Source organism: Corvus cornix, chromosome Z (genome assembly GCF_000738735.6).
Source record: "Corvus cornix cornix isolate S_Up_H32 chromosome Z, ASM73873v5, whole genome shotgun sequence".
In the NCBI taxonomy this organism is placed as follows: Eukaryota; Metazoa; Chordata; class Aves; order Passeriformes; family Corvidae; genus Corvus; species Corvus cornix.
This window is the reverse complement of record NC_046357.1, coordinates 75,047,521-75,069,768: the sequence shown is the minus strand read 5'-3', so window position 1 is coordinate 75,069,768 and position 22,248 is coordinate 75,047,521. Positions and strand designations below refer to the sequence as shown.

At 47.5% G+C, this 22,248-nt stretch overlaps 1 protein-coding gene across 1 annotated transcript; it reads left to right on the top strand.

The window, feature by feature from the left end:
• Positions 1–256: 256 nt before the first annotated feature.
• Positions 257–22,111, top strand: CKMT2 (creatine kinase, mitochondrial 2). Its single transcript, XM_010409844.3, has 11 exons — positions 257–358; positions 5,322–5,395; positions 7,423–7,579; positions 8,724–8,922; positions 9,888–9,983; positions 11,407–11,628; positions 14,489–14,574; positions 16,483–16,606; positions 18,369–18,503; positions 18,805–18,930; positions 21,889–22,111. Exons 3-11 carry the CDS (start codon positions 7,428–7,430, stop codon positions 22,006–22,008), a joined length of 1,260 nt encoding a protein of 419 aa, XP_010408146.1. The 5' UTR covers positions 257–358; positions 5,322–5,395; positions 7,423–7,427; the 3' UTR covers positions 22,009–22,111.
• Positions 22,112–22,248: the final 137 nt, after the last annotated feature.

Genomic DNA, 22,248 nt, shown 5'->3' with positions numbered 1-22,248 from the left:
GCTGGTGTCTCTCTGGAGCTGGTCAGGCAGGCAGGGCTGACCTTTCTCTTCTGGCTGTTCCTAAATGAGTCCTTGGGTGAGGACCAGGCTGACGTGAGTGCTCTGCACTCGAGAGGTGTGTGAGAGATGATGCTGCTGCCACATCCTGCTGATGCCCTCAAGGGCACCCTTGTGCAGGCAAATGCCACTCACGTAACCCAGCAGGGCAGGATTGGCCCCTGCAGCAATTATTTTCGTTTCCCTCACCTCCTTTTGCCCGTCTCAAATTACCTGGGCTCCTGTCAGTGCCCAGCCTCCTGCTCCCTTTACACTCTGGGCTCGCTGCAGGCAGCAGGACATCCCTACCTCCAGCTCCAAGGTAACTATACATACATTGCTTTTCTAGCCTCAAACCATAGCATTTCAAATGCAAGGGTTATTAAAAACAAATTCAAAGCACCACAGGATGTGGTGTTAATTTGGTTAAATTTCTTGACGTGTGTAAGTACTTGGTGTAGGAAAGTTTGTGCCAGCCCCCACTGTGCAGCTGCTTCAAATCATGGAATCACAGGATTATTAATACTGGAAAAGATCTCTAGGATCATAAAGCCCAGACCTTAATGCTGACCCTTAAGTAACAATTTTAGTTAGAGGAAGATAGACTCTTTGCAGATGTGTAACAAGTTCAGAGAAAATGTCTCTAATTACATGAGTTTTTTGTGATTTTGATTGTAGCTCTCTGCACTGCGAAGATGAGAGGTTTATACTGCAAAATAGCACCAGATTGGCTCAGAAGGGTGAGCAGTGCCTGCACCTTGACTGGGCTTTTGCAGGAGAATTTGGGCGTCTGGGTCTCACCTGGTCGGGTCTGACCAGCAAGACCTTCAGCTGACAGAAACCAAAAGTCATGGTGGTACCAAGGGGTTGTTCTCTGATCTGTGAAGAGTTACCGTGTCTTCTCTACTCATACGAATCTGGTCACAGGTTCATAGTTTGGATTTTTTATTTTTTTTTTCTCCAAATTAGTAAGTTTTTATAACCATTCACTCTCCTCTGGAATTACAAGCAGGAAGAAACTGAAATGTGGTTGGTGTTTTTGGTGGAGATGTTCCACGCTGTGATTAAGCCACTGTCAGAACGATGCCTGCACTTGGTGCTGTTTCTGCGCTTTGGAGACTGCATCTCAAAACCCAGATGAGTCAAAAGGGTTTGAGTGATGCTGAGGGTGAGCAATGAAACTGGAAAAAATCACCTATATTGCTTTATGAGATTGGATGTTTTAACGTGTGTCTTATTCTCTGAGCTGTAGGGTGATGCTGCAAACCAAGAGTGATGTAAACTGATTTCTGTGTGTCTAAAAATGGCCTCTGAGGCAAGCAGTGACTCATGGCAGTCGCTGCAGATGTTTCTGAGGCTCCAGAACCTTCCATGGACAGGCGGGGAAAACTTTCCACTGCCCTCTGTAGGCTTTAGCTCGAGCTAAGGATGGCTTAGAGGAATTACCTCTCAAGTATAAAAGGCCAGGCTCTGTGTCCCTGCACCACGTGAGGGCCCAGCTCAGTGCAGGGATCCTGTGGCTAAAGAGCTTTGTGGGGTAAGACGTGTGCACACATTCCCTGTGGGGCTGAGCCCGTGTGAACTTTAGCTGTGACTGTGCCATTCCTCCAAAATGTCACTCAGGATCACATGGGGCTGCAATTAATACCACCCATGACATGGCTCAAATATCTAATCTACTTCTATTTCTAGAAATGTCACTGTAACCCTTACACCTTCCTTCCCTCCGGGCAAGTGTGAAATACTGGATAACCAATACCTGTGTTAGAATGCACGCAGAGAAAGATGGAGCTGGAAACTTCCTCTTTAGAAGAAGTCAAGAAAGTGAAGAATTAACAGGACAAGAATTTTTAAATTTTTTTTCTTAATATTAGAAGTAGTTTTGAAGTTGTCAGATTCCTGGGGTTCAAGCTGCGGTTACAAAGTGCCCCTCCACCAGTGACACCTACAATCCTTTGGGCTGTTCTTCAGCCAGCACCAGATTTGCTGTAGTGACTTCATTTAAACCTTGGTGCTGGCCTTTGTCTCCATTTTTTGTGCATGGCAGGTGATACAGATAAGAAAATGCAGTTTAAAGCCCAAGATGTGCTGCTGGCAGGACACGGGTGTCCTGAGGGCTGGTTACAGGTAGCTGAGCACGTCCTGGGGCAGAGCAGAGCAAGAAGGGCTGTGACCTCTAAGGCTGTGACCTTGTGGACACATTGTGCTGATTCACTGGCCATGGCATATGGGAATCCTGCACTGGGAAAGGCAAGGCTGGTTTGATCCTGCACTGGCTCACCCCTATGGTGCCAAGGGGGTGAAAATGAGGAGTGTGGAATGAGGAGCCCTTGGTTTTGCAGACACTGGAGGTCACCTGCTGTACTGTCTGTTACTCTGAGTCAGTGCTGCAGATGTACTCTGGCCCCTGCAGACATGGCCCCACAGGAGGATTCCCTGGAATTAACCAAAGCTGCTCATTATGGGACGAACGTGGTGCAGGGCAGTTGTTTATGGGACACTTGCTGTGTGTTCCCCCCCTGTACAGCAGCGTTTGTGCCCTTTCTGAGAGGTGCCACAAGCACAGATGACCTTGGGGGTAAAACCGGACCGGAGCTGGTGCCAGTGAGAAAGGCCAGTCCCAAGGCACTGAGCTGTGCTCCACTCCCTGGCCTGGGGCCACCTGCCATCCTGGTGGTGTACAAAGACATCCTGACCAGTGTTATGAGGCAGCTATTCCGAGCACGAGCAGACTGAGGTAAAACGGGAAAATGTACAAGGCAAGCCGTGAAAGCGTTTTGTGAAGCTCAAATACCCAAAAATGCCTTGCAGTGACCTTGACTAATAAGAGGAAAACAGAAACCCATCCCTTGCCTACAGGTGGAATCCCCTGTAGGAGACACACCTGGTGCTGAATACGGGCTGGGACACGAAACCAGACCCTCCACCCGCAGCAGAGAGCTGTGGGCACTGCTGGGGCTGTGCCACCCGCACAGGGCAGGAGGACACACAGGCTGTGGGTGACAGCAGAGCAGCTCAGCCCTGACTGCCACTGCCACAGCTCAGTTTGGGGCACATCTCTGAGTGTTTCTTACACAGTGGGCCAAAATATCTGCATCCTTACATTGTTCACGAGGAAGGTGCCTCTTAGTGTGCGTACCCATTACACTGGGGAAAAGAGTTTTGTTGCTACGGAGCATTGTCTGAGTGACACGTGCTTGAGGACTTGTGCCAGGAATCCTAAGAGTCTTGTTAAAAATCTGAAAAATGAAATCTTTAAGGTTTGTACCCCAAAAAAGGTGTCGTGTCTAATCACGTAGAAATCAGACCTCTCTTGGACAAATGACACAGTAAAAATCAGTTTAAGATTAGATGCATCTAATCCTGTCTAAAATAAAGCCCGAATTCTCATGTAGCTTGTGGTGGACTGAAAGAACTTGAAACTTGTGGAAGGTTGGTGCAATTAATGAACCACTTACCACACATAAACATTTAAGAAGAAATTGATATATCAGACTCAAGACCCCTTTAAGAATATTTTGCCAGTGACTTCAGAATGCCCAGCAGAGGAGAAAGCTCCTTTGCTTATGAGGAAGCATTCCAGTGTAAAGGGAAAACGAAAGTAATAGTAAGAAAAAATGACGGGACTGATAGGGTTGCAGACAACCCCATGACAGAACCTGGCTCAGAAGAGTTTCTGTGTCTGTGCTGGCAGTACTGCCCTGCTGAGTGAGGAGTCTCCTGGTCTCAGGGGCTGTGTGGCTCCCCGGGGCCAGCACTGGCCTGCAGTGACCACGCTGTGGCCCCAGGGCTGCTCTGGTCTCCGGCCACTCAGGCGCTCAGCGGAGAGGAGCTCTGCTCTGGGCTCAGAGCCCCCTCCGGGGTTGTGAGGCTGCTGAGCACCAAACAAAAGGGAAAGAGCTCAGGGCAGAGACAGAACATGATCTCTAAGTTTGAAATGTCATGAAAAGCTGATGTAGAGGCATGAAAAAAGAGCGAGTTATGAAGGAGGTGCATGTGGAACAAATAATGGGTAGAAATGTCTGCAACGAACTGTTAAAAGTAGTAACAAAGGCCATTGATTTAAACTGAACAGACATGCAGGCCAGGAATAAGAGTTTGGGTTGTTTTGGTGAGGGTTTTTTAACCTCAGGTTGATTAATCCTTAGAATTTATTTCTCTTCCCTTTTTTCATACTGTCTCTACATGGTTTTGAGCACAAAACAGATGCCTTCCTAAGGGAGGTGTTCTCCCCCCAGCACACCTGGTCAGCTCAGGCAAACACTCAATTCCTTCCCAAGGGTTAAAACTGATACCCTCAAAAATTCTTCTGATCTTGAAACAGTGTTCTTTCGCCGTCCCAGCTGCACTATGGCAGCACCACAGACACTCCCGAGAAAATTGATTTTCTGTCATGAGCACAGGGGAAGACACTCAGGGAACTCCTGCAAAAGAAAAACCTGCACTTTTTAGGCTGTGCAGTGGTTACATTACCCCTATGAAAGTGAAATCCTTGCAGTGGAGGCTTAGAGATGGTCTATGGCAAAACCTGAATCACAGCACAGTAATTCTAAAGTGCTCCTAGGAAAAACATACTCCTTTAATCAGAGGTAATGGTGGTGCAAACCTACTGTAGTGGCAGGCTGACAATTTCTGTGGGGGAAGAGGAGATGAATATATTAATGATTTGAGGTCAGACTTGACAAAAAGCTTTGATGAGGATCTTTTCTTAGTTTGAGGCCATTGCATTCAGACTCTTTCCAAATGAATCTTTTAAAAGGTTTGTTTTGAAGCAAAGCATTACTTAAAAATCATGTTATCTTTTGAAAGGCAAAATACGGAAAAAAACCCTCAAATGATATTGTTTCCTGTCCAATAAAATTCCTTATTCGTTTTTTGCCCTCATTAAGTAAAAACTTTCTTTGCTAAGGTTGTACACCAGGTTTTTGAGCAGTCTTTTTGTGCTGCTTTGGTTGCACTGCCTGTGCTGCAGGACATTCATACCCAGGACTAGAGTCCACCCCTGTGGCCAAAGCTGTGAGTGAGTCAGGAGTCACAGCACTGTGATGGAAAGGATTACGCTCACTTTCCACAGCTCTCCAGACGCTGGTTGTCTTCTCTTAAGGCATTCCAACTTTCATGTTCCCCTAGACCCTTTGCATTCGATGGTCACAACTGATGGCAATTCCATGCTCCAGTCAGAAGGTTGTACCTTCCATTGTAGGAAGAGATGTGTAGTTAAGCACCATGTCTTTTTTAAAAGAGGGAAACAAACCCTGTCTTACGATGGTTCATATTTTTTTTAGGTAGACAACCTGCACAGTCTGTGGCGTCTCCAGTGTGAGAGGCTTCTAGGAGCTGCCAGAGAAGTGTCTGTCAGGTAAAGCAGAGCCTGCCTGAGGGTCAGGGAAACCTTTCCTGAGATCCAGCAATGCCAGACTGTCCTGGGGATGAGCCTGCAGCCAGCTGCAGATAACACTGCCCACAGGGAAAACACTTGTGGCCTGGCACATGATAAAGCTGGCGGTAAAGCTGGCCCTGCTTTGGGGATCAAAGCCCACCAAGGCATAGACAGGCAGAAATAAGGGTGAGGAGGGGTTCTCAGGCTCACTCAGCAGCAAAGCCACAACACCAACCATGGCACAAAGCCTGCACGCTCTGAGGCACCAAGAAGGTCTCTTTGCCTTTCCCCCAGGGTTCATCTCTTTCTTTTCCCAGGTGTTTAATTTCCCTTTCTGCTCACGGGTTCTGGTTTCTGTTTGCACCCTGTGCCCGGGGCAGGTCAGCAGACCTGGGGCAGGGGAGCACAGAACGCGCCTCACCCACGGGCTGGGCACACAGAGCCCTCGGAGCCTCTGGGGGTTTCTGACAGGCCATGGTTACACTGCTGTGCCTCACACTTCTTCCTAAACACACCCTGCACATGCTTCCACTGATTTAATCAGATGTACAAACCATATTTGTCCCTTAAAGCCACACAGGGTTCAGAAGCTCCCAAAAAATCCACGGTGGTAGAGGTGCTGATGAGTGCCTGGGGTTGTTTGTCATAATATCATCATCTGCAGTGGGATTGTGATATGGCTGATAGTTTTCAGGACAGGTTTTTGACTGCCAGCCAATTCCTTGCAATGGTGAAACAGAACTATAAATACACAGAGCTGTTGGGAAAATACACATGGTGTTTCACAGACATTTAGGTATAACAACAATAGTTCTGTGAAGATTAGTCACAAGGAAATATTTCCAGAGTGTAGGATGAGGTGCTATACTGTGAAAAGGCACAAGAGCCATCTGCTAAACACACAGAAAAGAAATCATCAGAAAAATCTCCATCAGAAACCTCTTATCTGATTTTTATTTATAGTCAAACACACTCGTACTGCATTTTGGGAGGGAGGATTCCTGTTGCAGTCACAAGAGCCTGTCCTGCAGCTCACCTAAATGAATTCATAGATTATGGGAGAATCTTTCAGTGAAAAAATACTGAAATTTCTGTCAAACAGTCATCACCTTTCTCTGGAAGTGGTGTTATATTAACTGGATATTGTGTTTCAAAGACATGGAAGAGACAGAATGAAAAGATTCCAGTAAAAAATTGCTGAAGCACAACAGAGGACATGAAACAAATGACTCCAAACTTGGAACACATCAGCTCACAGATGTGACGTAGAAAGAAGACACTGGTTTGCAACATAAAAACATGCAAGCACCGAAGAAGTTGTTACCAAGTGAGAAGATAAAGATGCAACATTGCATCTGTCTTTGGACAAGGGGGAAAAGACAAAGAAGTAAAGGGTTTGGCCCTAACTGACCCAGACCTACAAGAAAATTATTGGGAATTAGAACTCTTTGCTCACTAAAAATAAAATCAAACGCTTTGAGGAGTTTAGTATAACCTCCAAAAGAATGGTGAAGAGATTGCATAAAAACATACTTGAGAAAACTTTTGGTAAAACAACTGAAACAGCAGATCCTCGAAGAAATGTCATGTTTTTCTGTAAATCTTCCATGCTCATCTCACAAAAGTGATTTACCAGAGTCCAGTTTTAAGAAAAAGCTTCTGTCGATGACACAAACTGGAGTTTAGGTTCATAGAATTGTCCTTTACTTGGACAGGAGCTGTATGTCACCAACAATACTAACCCAAATCTGATTCTTGTAAGAAAAAACGTGCATTGCCTCTTTCAGAGTCCCACAGAAGATGCCATTTTCTTGCTCAGACTTAGACCCCAGCAGAACAAAACAGGACGAATACACACACGCCACACACCGCACCGTAAATCCCCACATTTCCCTGAACACACCGGACGAGCACGAGCTACTAATGGGGAAGAATGTCCTGTTCTGGGGCGTGAGCTGGGGGTGTTGCTGCAGTGCTGGTGCTGACCCTGGCTGTGCTCCTTGCAGAGAGAATGGCTGGCACCTTCTGCCGTCTCCTGGCCGGGCGCGCGGCCCCCGCGCTGTTCGCCGCCGCGGGCACGGGGGTGCTGGCCACGGGCTACCTGCTGGGCCAGCACAACGTCAGTGCTGCTGTGCAGGAGAAGAGGAAGCTCTTCCCGCCCAGGTAAGGAGGCAGCAGGGGCAGGGTGGGGAGGGAGCTGACCCCATCAGAGCGGCACAGTCCCCGTGTGTGCCATCGCTGGGCTGTGTGGCACCAAACACAGCACCGTCGCCAACATCTCCACTTCTGGGCAGCACCAGTAATGGCCTGCAAGGGATGTGGATAATATCAACACTCACAAAAAAAAAAACCCCAAACCAACCAAAACCAACACTGCTGAACAACAGGAAGCCTAAGATATGCCTCAAGTTTAGTAGTGTATCATTATATTTAACTCATCAGTGACCAACAGCTTTGCAGGTCCACCTACGGGACCTGCTGGTTGTACGGACTCTGCCACTGGGAAATCTGAAAGTATTTTCACCATGCAAGCAGTAATAATCTCCTGATTACTGCTGTACTGGAAATACTCCTAATTCTGTTACAAACTGGCAGGCTGACGGTTAGAAAGTAATTACAGGTCTTCTTCTCTGTAGATTGACTTTGCTGGCCGGACTTGCCAAAACTAATGTGGATAGGGATCTGACATCTTTTAATTTTATTAATTAAGTAATTTGTAGTATGCTAGCTAAAATATATTCTTAGAGAAATACCAGAGTTGTGCATAAAGCAAATCACTACCAGTACAAGGTAGCTGAGGACTGACAGAGTTGCAAAGACCCCTTGCTAAAGCCTAACGTCTTTATTTTCCCTGGCTTCATACAGCCTGCAGCTTTCTGCAAATAACAATGCCATTAAACCAAATCCTGTATTTTACAAGAAGCACTGCCCAGCTGGCAGGTCAGACAATCCCTCTGATGTCCATGAAGCTGTGAGAGCACCCAGGCTGCAAACAAAGAGCTCTTCTTCATCTAAACTTAAATGTCTATCTAGCTGAGCAATTCGATGCTGGGGCTCTTTCCTGCCTGACTCAGATGTCTCAGTGGGGCTCAGTGCCCTTTCAGATCTCACTGGGCCCCATTTCCCTGATGGCCCCCAGCAGCACAAAGCACGGTGCAATGTGGGGCACGTTCAGCACCAGAGCCTTCCTTCCTTCCTAAAATTCAATGCAGCATATAAACCAAGAATAATTACACTTTTAGCTTCACAAACCATCCAGGTCACTGTCCAGGGGACACAGTAATGCCTCGGGTTTCTCTCTCTGCAGTGCTGACTACCCCGACCTGCGCAAGCACAACAACTGCATGGCCGAGTGCCTGACGCCGGGCATCTACTCCCGCCTCAGGGACAAGATGACCCCCAACGGGTACACCCTGGACCAGTGCATCCAGACTGGGGTGGACAACCCCGGCCACCCCTTCATCAAGACAGTGGGCATGGTGGCCGGGGACGAAGAGTCCTATGAGGTAAGAGGATTCCACAGGACTGGCTGGGTCTGTGCTCGTGGTGCTGTTCCTGTCGGATGAAGACAGATTCCCAGAATGGAGCATGTTCACAAGAGAAATTGTGTCCCAGAGGGTACACTGGGGGCAGGCTGGTGTTTTCCCTCCTTTTGCGCATTAGGAGAAGCAGGGACACGTGGTATTACTATACGTGCCCCCTCTGCTGCAGCTGAAGGTAATAAAATGTACCCCCTTGGCAGCAGCTGCTACCTGCCTCCAGCAGCTGCCTTCCTTCCTACAACTAAACCTAATTTATGGAAAAACTGTCCAACTCTGAGACACACAAAATGAACATGATGTGGAAATCACATTGTGAATCAGCAGAGGCAGAAGCAAAGCAGACATATCTTCTGGGCAGTGCCAGACATCACTAAGCCATAGCCTTTGGATCACGAGGAAAACTGAAGGCAAACAGCATCAGGGTGGACAGTTCATTTAGCTCTGCAATGAGAAGAGGAAAACAGAAGAAAGTCCTTATTGTTATTGATCCCTGTGGTCTGCTTCCTTCATCCACCTGCAGTGGTGCCTGTTCCTGTGCAGCCTCCCCACAGTGTCCCAGTGAGTGTGGGCTGGATATCTGCCACTCCAGACTCTCAGCTCCTGGGTTTGGTGTGCCTGTCCAGGTGTGCACTGCTGCTCCCCGGCAGGGAGCTGTGCTGGGGCTCACTGTGGGCACAGCTGAGTGGCTCTAACCAGGACTCTTCCCATGGCAGGGAAGACTCAGGGTACTCCTGCATGACCTAGAACCTAGAGGCAAGTGGCTGGGGGGGCTCTGGAGTGTGTTCTGGTTGGCAATACACCCCAAACCCCAGCCTGGCTGTTCAGTCCCTGTCTATGGTAACTGCAGACAGGGCCTTCTGTCTGGAGCTGCTGCGAGGACGCGTTCCTGTGATGCTGCAGACTCTCTCTATGTTCTCTTGACTCCGCAGGTGTTTGCTGAGATTTTTGACCCTGTCATTAAAGCGAGACATAATGGCTACGATCCACGGACAATGAAGCATCACACGGACCTGGATGCATCCAAGGTAGGACTGAAACAAAACAATGCCACAAGAAAGGCTCTGAGCTGCTTATTCCAATGATGATGCTGTATGCAACAGTACTTTTACTTTTCTAGATCCAACTGTGAAGACCCAATTTTATGTTTAAGGAAAATGGGATGCCAGTCATGGCCCTGTCAGCTGCAGCCCTTGTTCTCAGCAGGGAATAAGTGCCAGCTGTACCAAGCATTTGGGACACAGCCTCACTGGGCACCTGGGTCTGTTCATGAGCTTAGAGAACACAGAATCATCAGAAAATGGTTTGGGCTGTAGGGGATCCTAAAGCCCATCTCATTCCCAGCCCCTGCCATGGGCAGGGACACCTTCCACTATCCCAGGGTGCTCCCAGCCCCATCCAGCCTGGCCTTGGACACTTCCAGGGATCCAGGGGCAGCCACAGCTGCTCTGTACTCCTCCCAGGATACCTGTCCTTGCTTCCACCCTCTGTAGATTTCCTGTTTGCATCTGAGCTTGTTCAGGAGCTCCTTGCTCATCTACACAGGCATCCTGATGTTTTTTCCTGGTGCCCTCTTTGTTGGGATGCATCACTCCTGAGCTTGGAGGGGTTGATCCATGAATATTACCCAGCTCCTTGGGCCCCTGTTCCCTCCAGGGATTTACCCCATGCTGCTTGGCCAAGCAGATCCCTGGAGAGGCAGAGGTCTGCTCTCCCGCACTCCAGTTAGTGATCTTGCACTCCAGCTGGTCACTGCTTTAAAGGATGACACCCCCCCCTCATCTCCCCTGCCTGCCTTCCCAGGAAGCCTGTATCCTTCCACTCCAAGTCACAGGAATGTCCCTCCACATCCCCATGATGCCGGTGAGGTGGCACATCTGACCCCTCCTGCTTATTGCCCATGCTATGGTGTGTTTGTATAGAGACATTTCAGCTGGGCCTCCAATGAAGCCACCCATTCTCTGGTGTGGAGGAATTCCTTGGGCTGGAATTCCTCGGGCTGGAGTTCCTCAGATTAACATGGGTCTAAGGCATGCAATGAAAGCAGGAGTTGAATCCAGTACCCCCACATACATAGGGTCAAACTTTATGTGCAGCTCAGTACTTCCTTCATAGTTCAGCTACGCTGTGCTCATTTTGAGCTTCCCTCTTCCAAAGGATTTCCTTACCTGGCCCTCTGCCTCTGCCCATATCCCTATTTTCCAAAAGCCACGTGGACTCCACATTTGGGGACCATGCAGGACCAGCTGGTCACTCCAACATGTTCGTTCAGCCAGAGAAAGGTGTTGGTCCTGAAAACAACTCCTGGTGCCCAAAGCTCTTGAAGGGCTCCCGCTGTCCTGAGTGGAGAGGATGCCGGGGCTGGGCAGAGAGAAGCCCCTCTTTGTGCACGACGGGATTTGGGTTTTAGAGGCGGATGGAAGGCGAGCACTGAGCCCTGTCTCCCCGCAGATCACCCAGGGCCAGTTCGATGAGCGCTACGTGCTCTCGTCCCGGGTGCGCACCGGGCGCAGCATCCGCGGGCTCAGCCTGCCGCCCGCCTGCACCCGCGCCGAGCGCAGGGAGGTCGAGAACGTCGTGGTCACCGCGCTGTCCGGCCTGCGGGGGGACCTGTCCGGCAAGTACTACAGCCTGACCAGCATGACCGAGCGCGAGCAGCAGCAGCTGATCGATGTAAGTATTACCGCAGGCCTGGTTCCTACGGTATATCACCGTGTCCCGCAGCCATAGGGAGGAGGAGGAGGAGAAGATCCAGCAGGCAGGAATTGTGCAGCAAGATTGATTTATTTAATTATTTTACAAACTCTTTCATAGACTTTTTTCTTCACAGTCTAATTGGACAAAGGACCAGCCACCCCTTGGGGGTGATTGGCTAAAATCCTAAAACATCCATTGTCAAAATATTTTCTACTATACCATAAACAAGACTTTCCAGGGTTGCAGGTGGCTTGGTTGTTTACATTCCCTGCTACCTCTTCTGTGAGAGAGAAAAGTCTCTCACGGACTTAGAAAAATAACAAGAAGATCCTCACTAACAGCATTTTTGTACCTACAATGTAAGTCCCGCTCCGCGCCCGCAGCGCCTTCGCCGCCTCTCCTTTAGCTTAATCGTCACCTTCCTTGGGGGCACACGCTTCCCTGCAGAGCCGAGCAGGATAACCACACAATTAACCTGTACTTAATGGCCTGTCGATATCTTTAATGGGACAGCAAACCGCCCAGGGTCTGTATTTCTGTTAAGGACATCACTGTGCAGGTCTGAAGCGTGGATTTATATTCCAGAGAGCGAGACTTGTGTCAAAGCAAACACACATGGCTGCTGTCACCTCTTTGGACAAGTATCGAGGTAAATTCAGGACCTTTCCTTGGTCATTTCCTTGAGCAAAGATTGATTCTTTCTATAGTAATAAACATTCTAACTTAAACTATTACACTGAGATAGGCATCACATGGTATTTGTATTCCGTACTGTGAGGGTGGGGGGCTTTGCCTATGATTGCTTGACATCAAAATGACACTAATTCTAATTTCCCAAAATTTGGCTGTAATTTCATTAGTGAAAACTACGCTAATTCTAATTTCCCAAAAGTGGCCGTAGCCAATTGCACCCAGGTGACCTTTTCCCAGTCCTGTCGTTGTGTTTAAGGAATTGAAGGATCAGGCCCATAACGAGAGTTTTCATTGTCACACAGATGGAAACACAAGGATTTTCATCATGGATTTTGTCACAGCGTGTGACATATCAAACAAAGCTTGAATGAGCATTTTAAATATCCAAAGGAATGGCTGTACCCTCTTAGCTATATTCATGGCACATTGTTCCATAACATCAACCAAAGGGGAGCTGATGAAGTAACGTAACTATTTATAACCCTGGAACTAGGTGTCACAGTCGGGATTAACCAGGAGTTAAGAATTTGTGTAAGGTCAGTAACTTTTTAAATTGAATGTCCTTGGGAATATGTTTATTGACAGGATGTTGATGACCTATTGCAGGTTTTCTTTTCAGCAGGAGACAGCTCCTCAGAAAGCACAGATTGAAATAGGAGTATGGAAAATGTAACTCCTTCATGGTTTAAGGCTAAATCCTGTGGGTGGTGGAATAGGCTTCAGCGATTCAGCATTTTATCTTGTTTGGTTTGGTTTCATAGTTGAAAATGCAAAGTTATAGAAATCAGACACTGGCATTGTAACCTGAGATTCATTCCTTACCTCACAACACTGCTCACCCCCTCCAGTAATTCAGGACCTTGCACCTCTGTGGGATCAGGCTTTCTGCCAGCTTTTAAAAGGCACCATCTGAGCTCAGTAAGATCAAAGTTTATTTCAGTGAGATAAATCAGTGCTACTTGAATTGCATTCAGCACAGAAGGCATTTGGTGTTTTGCAGATTTGGGCCATATGCTCATGAGAAAAACTAATAGCTCTTTTCTTGCTAAAAGGAGAATTTTTCTTTCAAGCAAAGTGTCAAGTGGAGCAAGCTGAGGAGGGAAATTTTGTGTCCCTTTGAAGAACAAAGACAACTCTATACCTTTTCTTCCTGCATGGCTGGAGTTCTGGCTCCACTGTGTCCATTACAAAGCATTCAAAGATGAAAACCTAAGTGAAATGAAGAATATAATAATAATTATTGCATTCTTCATTAAAGGAAAAATGAAGTAAAGCACATGAATGTGTCTACCATGTCATATGCTCTCTGGAGAGATTGCCTCAATATTTTTACTTAAGCCCTAGGTTTAAAAAAAAAAAGAATAAAACCAACAACACTCCCAGCAAAACCCCCCCCAACATTCAATATAGCAGTGTTCAAGGAATTAAGAACTAACAGTTTGTTAGCATACACACGAAAATCAATAATAAAATACTTATTGTCTTAGGGGAAAAAAAAAACCCGAAAACCAATTAATTTTTTTAAATGTAAACTAACAGGCATGGGGCAAGTTGGTGGCACAGCAAGTGCTACATTTATTAAGTCACAAATAGCAGCTCTGTTAAGGAACAGACCAAGCCGGTGATTCCAAAAGGTTGAGATTAGCACTGATTTAATTCCTGCCTTGAGTTCATGCTCAGAATAAATATCTAAATCTCCATGCTGGAGAAGTATATTTTCAGAACTAGCATTTTTTATTATTATCTTTTTTAATCTTTAAGAACTCATTGTCTTCTCCTACGCTGGAATATGTCTGAATGCAGAGAAGATCTGGAGCCAGGTCCTCAAGAGCACCCTTTGGTGTGTCCACATGGATTTAGGCCCCACTTCCCATCCCTCCTTACATTAGAAAAATGGTTTTGGCAGAACATGTCAGTGAGACTCTGCAAGACTTATGAAAATCACCTGGGTAAAGAGCTTTTAGTTTCCAGGCAGAGGGACCAGGTTCCCAGGCTGTACTGTGTGATTTGCTTGTGCTTCCACTGCCTTCACAAAAAATGTATTGGACAGCATTACACTGCTTCCTGGATAAACTGGAATTTTGTTTTGTTTTCTCTCCCTCTCTGTCTGTCTGTCTCCCTTTGGCCCCGTTTTGGTGCCCAGGATCACTTTCTCTTTGACAAGCCAGTGTCCCCTTTGCTAACATGTGCTGGGATGGCACGTGACTGGCCGGACGCCAGAGGAATCTGGTATGTTGTGAGATCTGCAGAGTCCTGTGTCCTGCTTAAAGATTGTCTTACCAACCTCCTTGCTTGTCCTAACCCTGCAGCCATTCTGGTCCCACACTCACAGTATGTCCAGTTTGCTTTAAAAAGAAAAATGTTTTAACTCCCAGGGCTGAAAGCAACCTTTTCCTTCCAAATGAGCTGGATGAAAAGGAGACAGGGAAGTTGAATTTCCTGCTTCGTTCTAGGTCTGTTCTTAGAGTCACACCTCACTTGACGTACTTTGGGCCCAAATACAATATTTTCTGTGGAGATAAAGGGGTAACAAGCTCTGAGATGAGTGCCCAAACCAGCAGGAGAGGAGGGGGCAGCTGTGCAGTGCACAGCATCTGCATCCACCCTGCTGCACTGGTAGGCATTGCCAGGTGCTTTAATGCTGAAACAACAGGCAAAAAGGATTCTGAGGAATTACCTAGTGTGAAACCTGATCACCTAGGAAACCCAGTGACCTGCTGGAAAACTGTGAGGATTTTTTCATTTCAACAAGCTTCTTATTAGATTCAACAAGGTGCCGATTGTTTGGTCCCCATCTAAGTCTGAGGAAAAGGATAAAGCTTGAGGGACCTTTGTTCCTCATTCATTGCCTCTACAAACAAACAGAAGTACGAACAGCATATTACAATCCAGGGATCTCCTGAATAAAATAGACCTAGGTTTTGGCTTCTTTTACATGTGAAATATCAGGCAAACGGGAAAAAAAAAATTAGTGTGATTGGAAGGTACTTCTGTAAGCTACTTCTTGAAAAGCTTCCTTTCTCTTGCAAAAACATGCTGTCAAAAATTGTGCACGTTCTGGAAATCATTTTGCTTTTGATGATTTAGATCCTGTCCTTGTTATGGGCTGCAGAACCATTTCCACCACAGCACCATCAGCAATGGCACACTTTAAATGCATGGTCCTGAAAGCAGTGGGAACACTTGTATAACCAAAAGGGGGAGGTGAGTTAGGCCAAACTCAGACTATTTATAAAACCCTCCCTCAGCATTTGTATGTGACTGAGGAGGAGGTGACTGGACCTTGCCTGACCCCAATGTCAGGGCACAGGATGTTTACACCTGCTCAGCATTGCACTGTCCAGCTCCAACTGCAAAAAGAAAAAGGAGACGCAGTAAAAGACCAGCTGAAAGTCAGGCTCTCAGTGATCTTGAACTTTCACTTTCATGTGCCTTAAACCTGGTGATATTTCACTGTTGGCACAAATGAGTCTGATCCCATCAATCACCTTCTATGTGCTGTAGAAAGGCAGCAGTAGGAGACTGGCCAAGAGAAGACAAAGCCAGGAAAAGTGACCCAGCACTTCACAAAGCCAGCCCTGATTGTCTGTTTGAAGCAGGAGCGGGTTTTCAGGGGTTCTGTCCTTACTGACACAGCAGGGTCACTGAGGGGTACCAGACACATCCCTTGAGGGATGCAGACACCCAGTGCTGCCAGGGACACAGCGGGAACTGGGGTTTGAGACTGGGGAGAACAAAACCCTGAGCACACTTTACTTGGCTCCCAGCAGCATGTAAGTGTTTGGGTTTTCCAAGAGCAATAGAACCCTTCCCTGGGGACAGAGGGTGCAGAGCTTGGCTCCTCCCTTGGCTGCACTCTCCTGATGGAGGACCACACGTTTTCCTTGCCTAGCACTACAGCGGGATGATGTGACCAGAAAACTTTCCTCACACTGTGCCCAAGAGACCCTGTAATGCCACAGGCATGAGGGACCCAGTGGTGGAATCAGCTCCAATCCCTCACTGGAGAAAACAGTTTTATTATGACATGTTTAACACCTCTAGTGCTCAGAGAGACTGTGGTAAACTGAGGATGCTGAGAATTATTTCTCAGGGCTTGCTTTATAAAAGATTTTTTTTTTCTCCCCTCTTAACTAGGCACAACAATGAGAAGACATTTCTCATTTGGATTAATGAAGAGGACCACACCAGGGTGATCTCCATGGAGAAGGGCGGCAACATGAAACGTGTCTTTGAAAGATTCTGCCGTGGATTAAAAGAGGTACTGTCTCAATGAGTTTATTATTCCTGTTTGTTCACTGTTGTCACCCGTGCTTACTGTGGTTCACACTGAGCTGACATCTCCGGGAACAATGAAATGAAGTCACATCAGTCCACACAACAACCCACATTAACACAGCTAAAGCAGGAAACACGAGCAGATTGCAAGCTGAGTTGTAGGGAAAAATAAATAAATATACTATTTTTTTTTTGCTATTTTGTGCCTGCAGACTGTGGGAATTAATAAATGAAGCATTTCATTTGGATTGTTTGATTTGCTTGAATGAAGACTTTATTTGGCCCTCCTGGTTCTCATTCCTGAGGCTGGGAGCAGAGTGCAGCCTGCTGAGGTTGTGCACAGGTCTCAGGGCCTAGCACCCATTATTTTGGGGAGATATGGGGGTTTGTGATTAAAATACTAAGAACTGATCACTAGGGCTCCTGGATTTTATGTTGGTCTAGCTAATCACAATGCTAACAAAGAAAGGCTTCCTGAGACAGGGTGTGGTTTAAAACAGTTTTGCCCAGACAGTCCAGGTGACTCAGGTTGGGTCTGGGCCCAGTGCAGCCCTCTGACCTGCTCTGGGACAAAAAAAAGTTGACTTACGAGAGAAAGAGAACTTTACTGTGCCCCACAGGTAATGTCAAGGAACCCTGGAATGGTTTGGGTTAGGGTTATGGTTTGCACTGGGCTTTGAGGCACAGAAAAACAGTCATCTGACTTACGATCCATTGGCATCAAGGTGGTTACTGAGAGTTTCCAGGGTGGGTTTCCAGGCATACCTGTGAGACTGAGCAGTGCACAGGTGACACAGTTCCCAGGTGTTGTTGCCAGCTTTGCCTCTGCTGCTGAGCTGAGCTCATGTCAACCTGTGGACGTGGACACGGAAAGTGCTGGGGCAGCTTTGGGAGCTGTGACCACAGCAGGCGTCTGGGGCAGCAAATCAGATCTAGTTTCCCACCACCAGTTGTGTTATCCTCACAAGATACAGAAGTGATCTTAGGAGAGTCATTTATTCTGTATCCTTCTGCAGACCTGAAGTATTCAGCTGCATTTCTAGGAGTCCTGTGGGCATGAGCTGGTTTATGTATCCAGCTCTCTTCAGGGAGAGACGAGAACTGAACTGAAATTGTATTGGGTTTGCACAAGCAAGTCTGAGAAGCACAGATGAGAGAACAGAGTCGCAGGTTATTCAAAGGGCAATAGACCCTTGTGACTTTCCTGACGATAATTATTTCACTCTCCTGTTAATTTTGGTCAGAGACCTACTGATGAGAAGTCTTATCTACAAGCTGTGTTGTCTGCTTATAATGGAAGCCTGGCATTTAGAGACCAGGAGTCCTCTTCAAGGAATCATGACATCAGCTAGAAAACTACACAAAAATCAGGTTCAGCTCCCTCTGTTTGCTTCGTAGTGTTTGAGTCCTTTGGGGTCCTATGTTGCAAACTTACTTCAAAATTACTGAGTTAGAAACAAATGGCAAAAGCCACAACTCTTAAGCGAGGATGTGGCTCCATGGGCCAAGGCTTTACAGAAACAACGCAAGAGGGAGTTTTGTGATGAAGTGACAAAGAGTCTGAAAGATAGTGGTCATGAGAAGATGGTGAAGAAATCCTTCTGGTACCTGATGTCTGCAAACATTCGTATCACACCTAGACCACACCGCACCCAGGTGTAAATTCCTGCCACTCCACTGGTATCTTAAAATAGGACACTGGTATATGCTGCCCTTTCTGTTTTGTTTCTGTCTGGCCACCCCAGGTGGAACGGCTGATCAAGGAGCGGGGCTGGGAGTTCATGTGGAACGAGCGTCTCGGGTACGTGCTGACCTGTCCCTCCAACCTGGGCACGGGGCTGCGCGCCGGAGTCCACGTCAAGCTGCCCAGGCTCAGCAAGGTACACACGGCGCTGAAACGTGGCAAAAGTCAGCTCTCCTGGTGTGTAAGGGAAGAGAGGAAAAATGACAGCTTACGGCAACTGCAGGGATGTGTGTAGCAAGGTCCCGGGGGTAGTGCGCAGCTAAACGAGCACGCTTTAATTCTGCAAATGGCTGTATTTGTTATGGAAATCAGTCTGCTTCGCGGGAAGCCACGAAGATGTGCTGTGATCGAAGCAGTGACAAAACTGCACCTCTGCCTGTCATATATACCATACACGCAGTGAAAGGCTGTAAGCTCAAAGCTGTTTCTCCTGACAGGACCCCAGGTTTTCCAAAATCCTGGAGAACCTGCGCCTGCAGAAGCGTGGCACCGGCGGGGTGGACACGGCGGCTGTGGCCGACGTCTACGACATCTCCAACCTGGACCGCATCGGTCGCTCAGAGGTAAACTGGTCTTTTTAGGGGGGTTTTCTGTGTTTTCCCCTGGCTTTTTAGCTGAGATCTGTACAGACAGGAGTCAGTTTCCCTCTGCTGACCTCAGTGGATCCACAGCAGTTTTTACTCACGGTGATTCTGGCCCAGTGGAGATGCTCACTGAAAGAAAAACTGTTAACATGCATGAAGTGCTTGATGAATACTCCTATTATGGCAGTGAAAAAAACCAACCCTGAGCAAATGTGCTGAGGATCTCCTTGAGGGCATGCAGGTGGTGCAAGGAAGCAGGCATGGAGTCCTAACCCACGCAGGGTATCAGGCACTAAAGCAAGACTTGGTGTAGGGTGTCACGTTCCTTTCACTACCAAGTCACACACTTCCTCCACGGCTGCACAGCAGCACAAGGCTTCCGAGGAGCTGGGGCCATTTCCACATGTCCTGTGTGCCTCTCAGCAGAGGACACAAGAGAGCTGGGTTTAAATCACAGTTAGATTTAAATCAGGGCAAAGATTTCACAGTCAGTCCTGAGCCTCCCCTGTAGGGCACAGACCGCAGAGAGATGGGTTCCCCTCAGACATGTGCTGCAATGCCATTTCAGTGAGAAGGAACATTTGCTGTGCCAGAGCGTGGAAATGACCCTGCAGCCTGGAGCTGCTGCTGCCTTCCTGGGAGCCCGGGTCCCACACCTCATTCCAGCTTCACGTTCAACTATTTTATAAGGCAGGGCAGCTCCTAAGAGCAAGGCTAACGAGGATGGGGGAGAAACAGCCATGCCCAGGAGCTGCAGCCTCCTCTCACAGTCAAACCCCGAGGCTGTGGCAGTTTGGATGTGGATGCAGTCTGGCCCCGGTGTTGCAGCCCAAGACCTGGGGCCAGCCTGATTCTAGGTAGTTTTTCATAATAGAAATGTAACCCTGGGATAATGCACCTGGTGGCAGCAAAATTAACCCAGTCCACAGTGCCTTCCCTTCCTGGCTCATCTGCCACTGGAGCTCAGCCAGGTGTCCTGTGCTTTCTGATCCAGACGTGCCTTTGAATGCCCCACAGCCACAGACAGAGGTCTGGACACTTTAAATATTGAAGTTTGATGCAGGCACCTGTGTTCCTTGGGATCTAGAATGAAGTAAGTAACAGGGAACAAAATAAATAAGTGTGAAATACTATTAAGCTGTTTTGTTTGCCAAAACAGCCTGTGAAAAAGACATCTATTAATACCTGACACATCATCATGTGTGCTTTATATTAAAGTAACAATAATAAAAGAGGATTACACGGCATGATTAATTAAGCCCTACTGACAGACAGCCTAAGCCTACAAATTTTTGCTTATATAAAGACTTCCATTGAAGTCAGTGATGCCTCCTACAGCAAGGATCCAAAGGACTAAGACAACAAAAAAGACACAGGCCCTACCTTGGAGATTCTGAAATCTAAATAAGAGAAGACATACTCAGGGGATAAGAAAAGTTTTATTATAAGATAAATTTTATTCAGTAAATAATTAAATAAATTCCATTATGTGGTAAATGTGTTTGCAGAACTGAATTATGTTCCCAAAGGTGCAAGATAAAACTGTTTGCATTTTTGCTGTTTCAGTTACTGGTCAATGCAAACTTAATATGAAATTTGTTTTCTTATGGAGACTGCAAATTCAGACCTCTGAATTCCCAACACAGCTGGTCTGTAAAGGACAATGAAATAAACTGCTAAGCCACTGAGATGCTTTATAGTAAACACAAATCCCTTGAAAATCAGCAACTGTCACAATAAAGAGACAATGGGATTTAGTCTTTGCACTTGGTTTTAACAAGCCAGTCATTTAAGGTTGCTAATGAACCATTTCATGGAGATTCAGAAGTATCAGCTTTATCTCACTGGCTCACAGTGCCACAGGGCGTGTGGTCCTCACATGTCACCTGTCTGCTGGGGACAAGGCCCCTTGTATTCTCCAGCAATTTTGAAGCAGGTTATGAAGACACCACCACCCCCCGCCATACAGAATTACAAATTCTGGTGCTGCTCCGGGCCTGGAGTGAATCCCACCCGTGGCAGTGTCACTCAAGAGCTAGGAACGAAGGAGTGCTGGGTGCTGCAGAGCCAGCATGGGTCCAGAGCTGTGTGTGCTGGGCCTGGCAGAAGCCTCAGCACAGCCTGGCAGGACGGGCAGGGTGCTCCTACGGCTGAGGGACCATCCCAGCAGGGCCATGGCTGTCTGCAGGGGAAGGACACAGCTGTGCTCTGATGAGCTTTCTCAGGCACTGAAAATGTCCCTGGCAGTCCTGCCATCCTCCCAGTCCCAGCCACGTCAAGGACACCCACCCTGTGCCTCCAGCAGCACTCAGGGCTGGTGTGAACCAAGGCAGCAAGCCTCCTTCTTGCTCTCCTTGCACCAGCATCCCTCCCAATTCATTTCCATGTCTCTGTGCTCACACAAATGTTCCCGCACACATGGTGTGTTTTGGGCTTGGGAGCTGGGGAGACACAGCAAGAACTTTAGTGCTTCATCAAGCACTGCCTGGCTGTGCTGAGCACTCACAGCACAGCTGCTCTGTGTTCTCACCCCCGTGCAGTGTGGGGAATGCTCTGTGCCAGGCATCGCTGCTCAGCAACACCTGGGGGAGCACCCTGCACCCTTTCGGGGGGCATGTTTGAAACAGGTCTCTCAGCTTCTGCCTGAACACTTTATATAGGGGCTTTCTCCTGGTTGGTTTGTTCCTGAGGGAACAGTTTGGTGGAGATAACTTCAGGGACCTACTTCAACGTTTCTGCTGCTGCTGGTCTGAGCTCAGGGCAAACAGGAGAAGGGAATTACTGTGGCTTCGCAGAACCCTGTGCCAGAGGGGGTGTGATGTCTGTGATGCTCCTCACTTACAGCTTTGCCTGCTTTTGTGACAGCACAAGCCAACTTCCCACTCTTCTATTGACAGATGAGCTAAACCTGTTACTACAATTTTCTTGTTGTTGTAGGTGGAGCTAGTCCAGATTGTCATCGATGGGGTCAATTACCTCGTCGACTGCGAGAAGAAACTGGAAAGAGGCCAAGACATCAAGGTGCCACCCCCCCTGCCTCAGTTTAGCAGGAGATGAAGTTGCTGCTGATGGCCGCAGCTGAGAGTAAACGTGGCTGCCACTCTGATGGAAAGGCACCCCCATACATCTCTGTATAAATAAAACACCACCTGATACCTGAGGTCTCCTGGCTGCACTGGCACAAACTGGTCTGGGGACAGCTTTACTGGGGTGCACCCATATAACCACCTTGGGATGCTTCCCTTTCTTGGTTGGTGATAAGAAAAGTACCACTTCAGCTGTGCAAAAAGCACAAAT

Coding starts and splice junctions, on each gene's coding strand:
- CKMT2 (XM_010409844.3), top strand. CDS start 7,428: ATGGCTGGCACCTTCTGCCGTCTCCTGGCCGGGCGCGCGGCCCCCGCG. Junction 11,629..14,488: donor AGCAGCAGCAGCTGATCGAT/GTAAGTATTACC, acceptor TTTGGTGCCCAG/GATCACTTTCTCTTTGACAA. Junction 16,607..18,368: donor TCTGCCGTGGATTAAAAGAG/GTACTGTCTCAA, acceptor TGGCCACCCCAG/GTGGAACGGCTGATCAAGGA.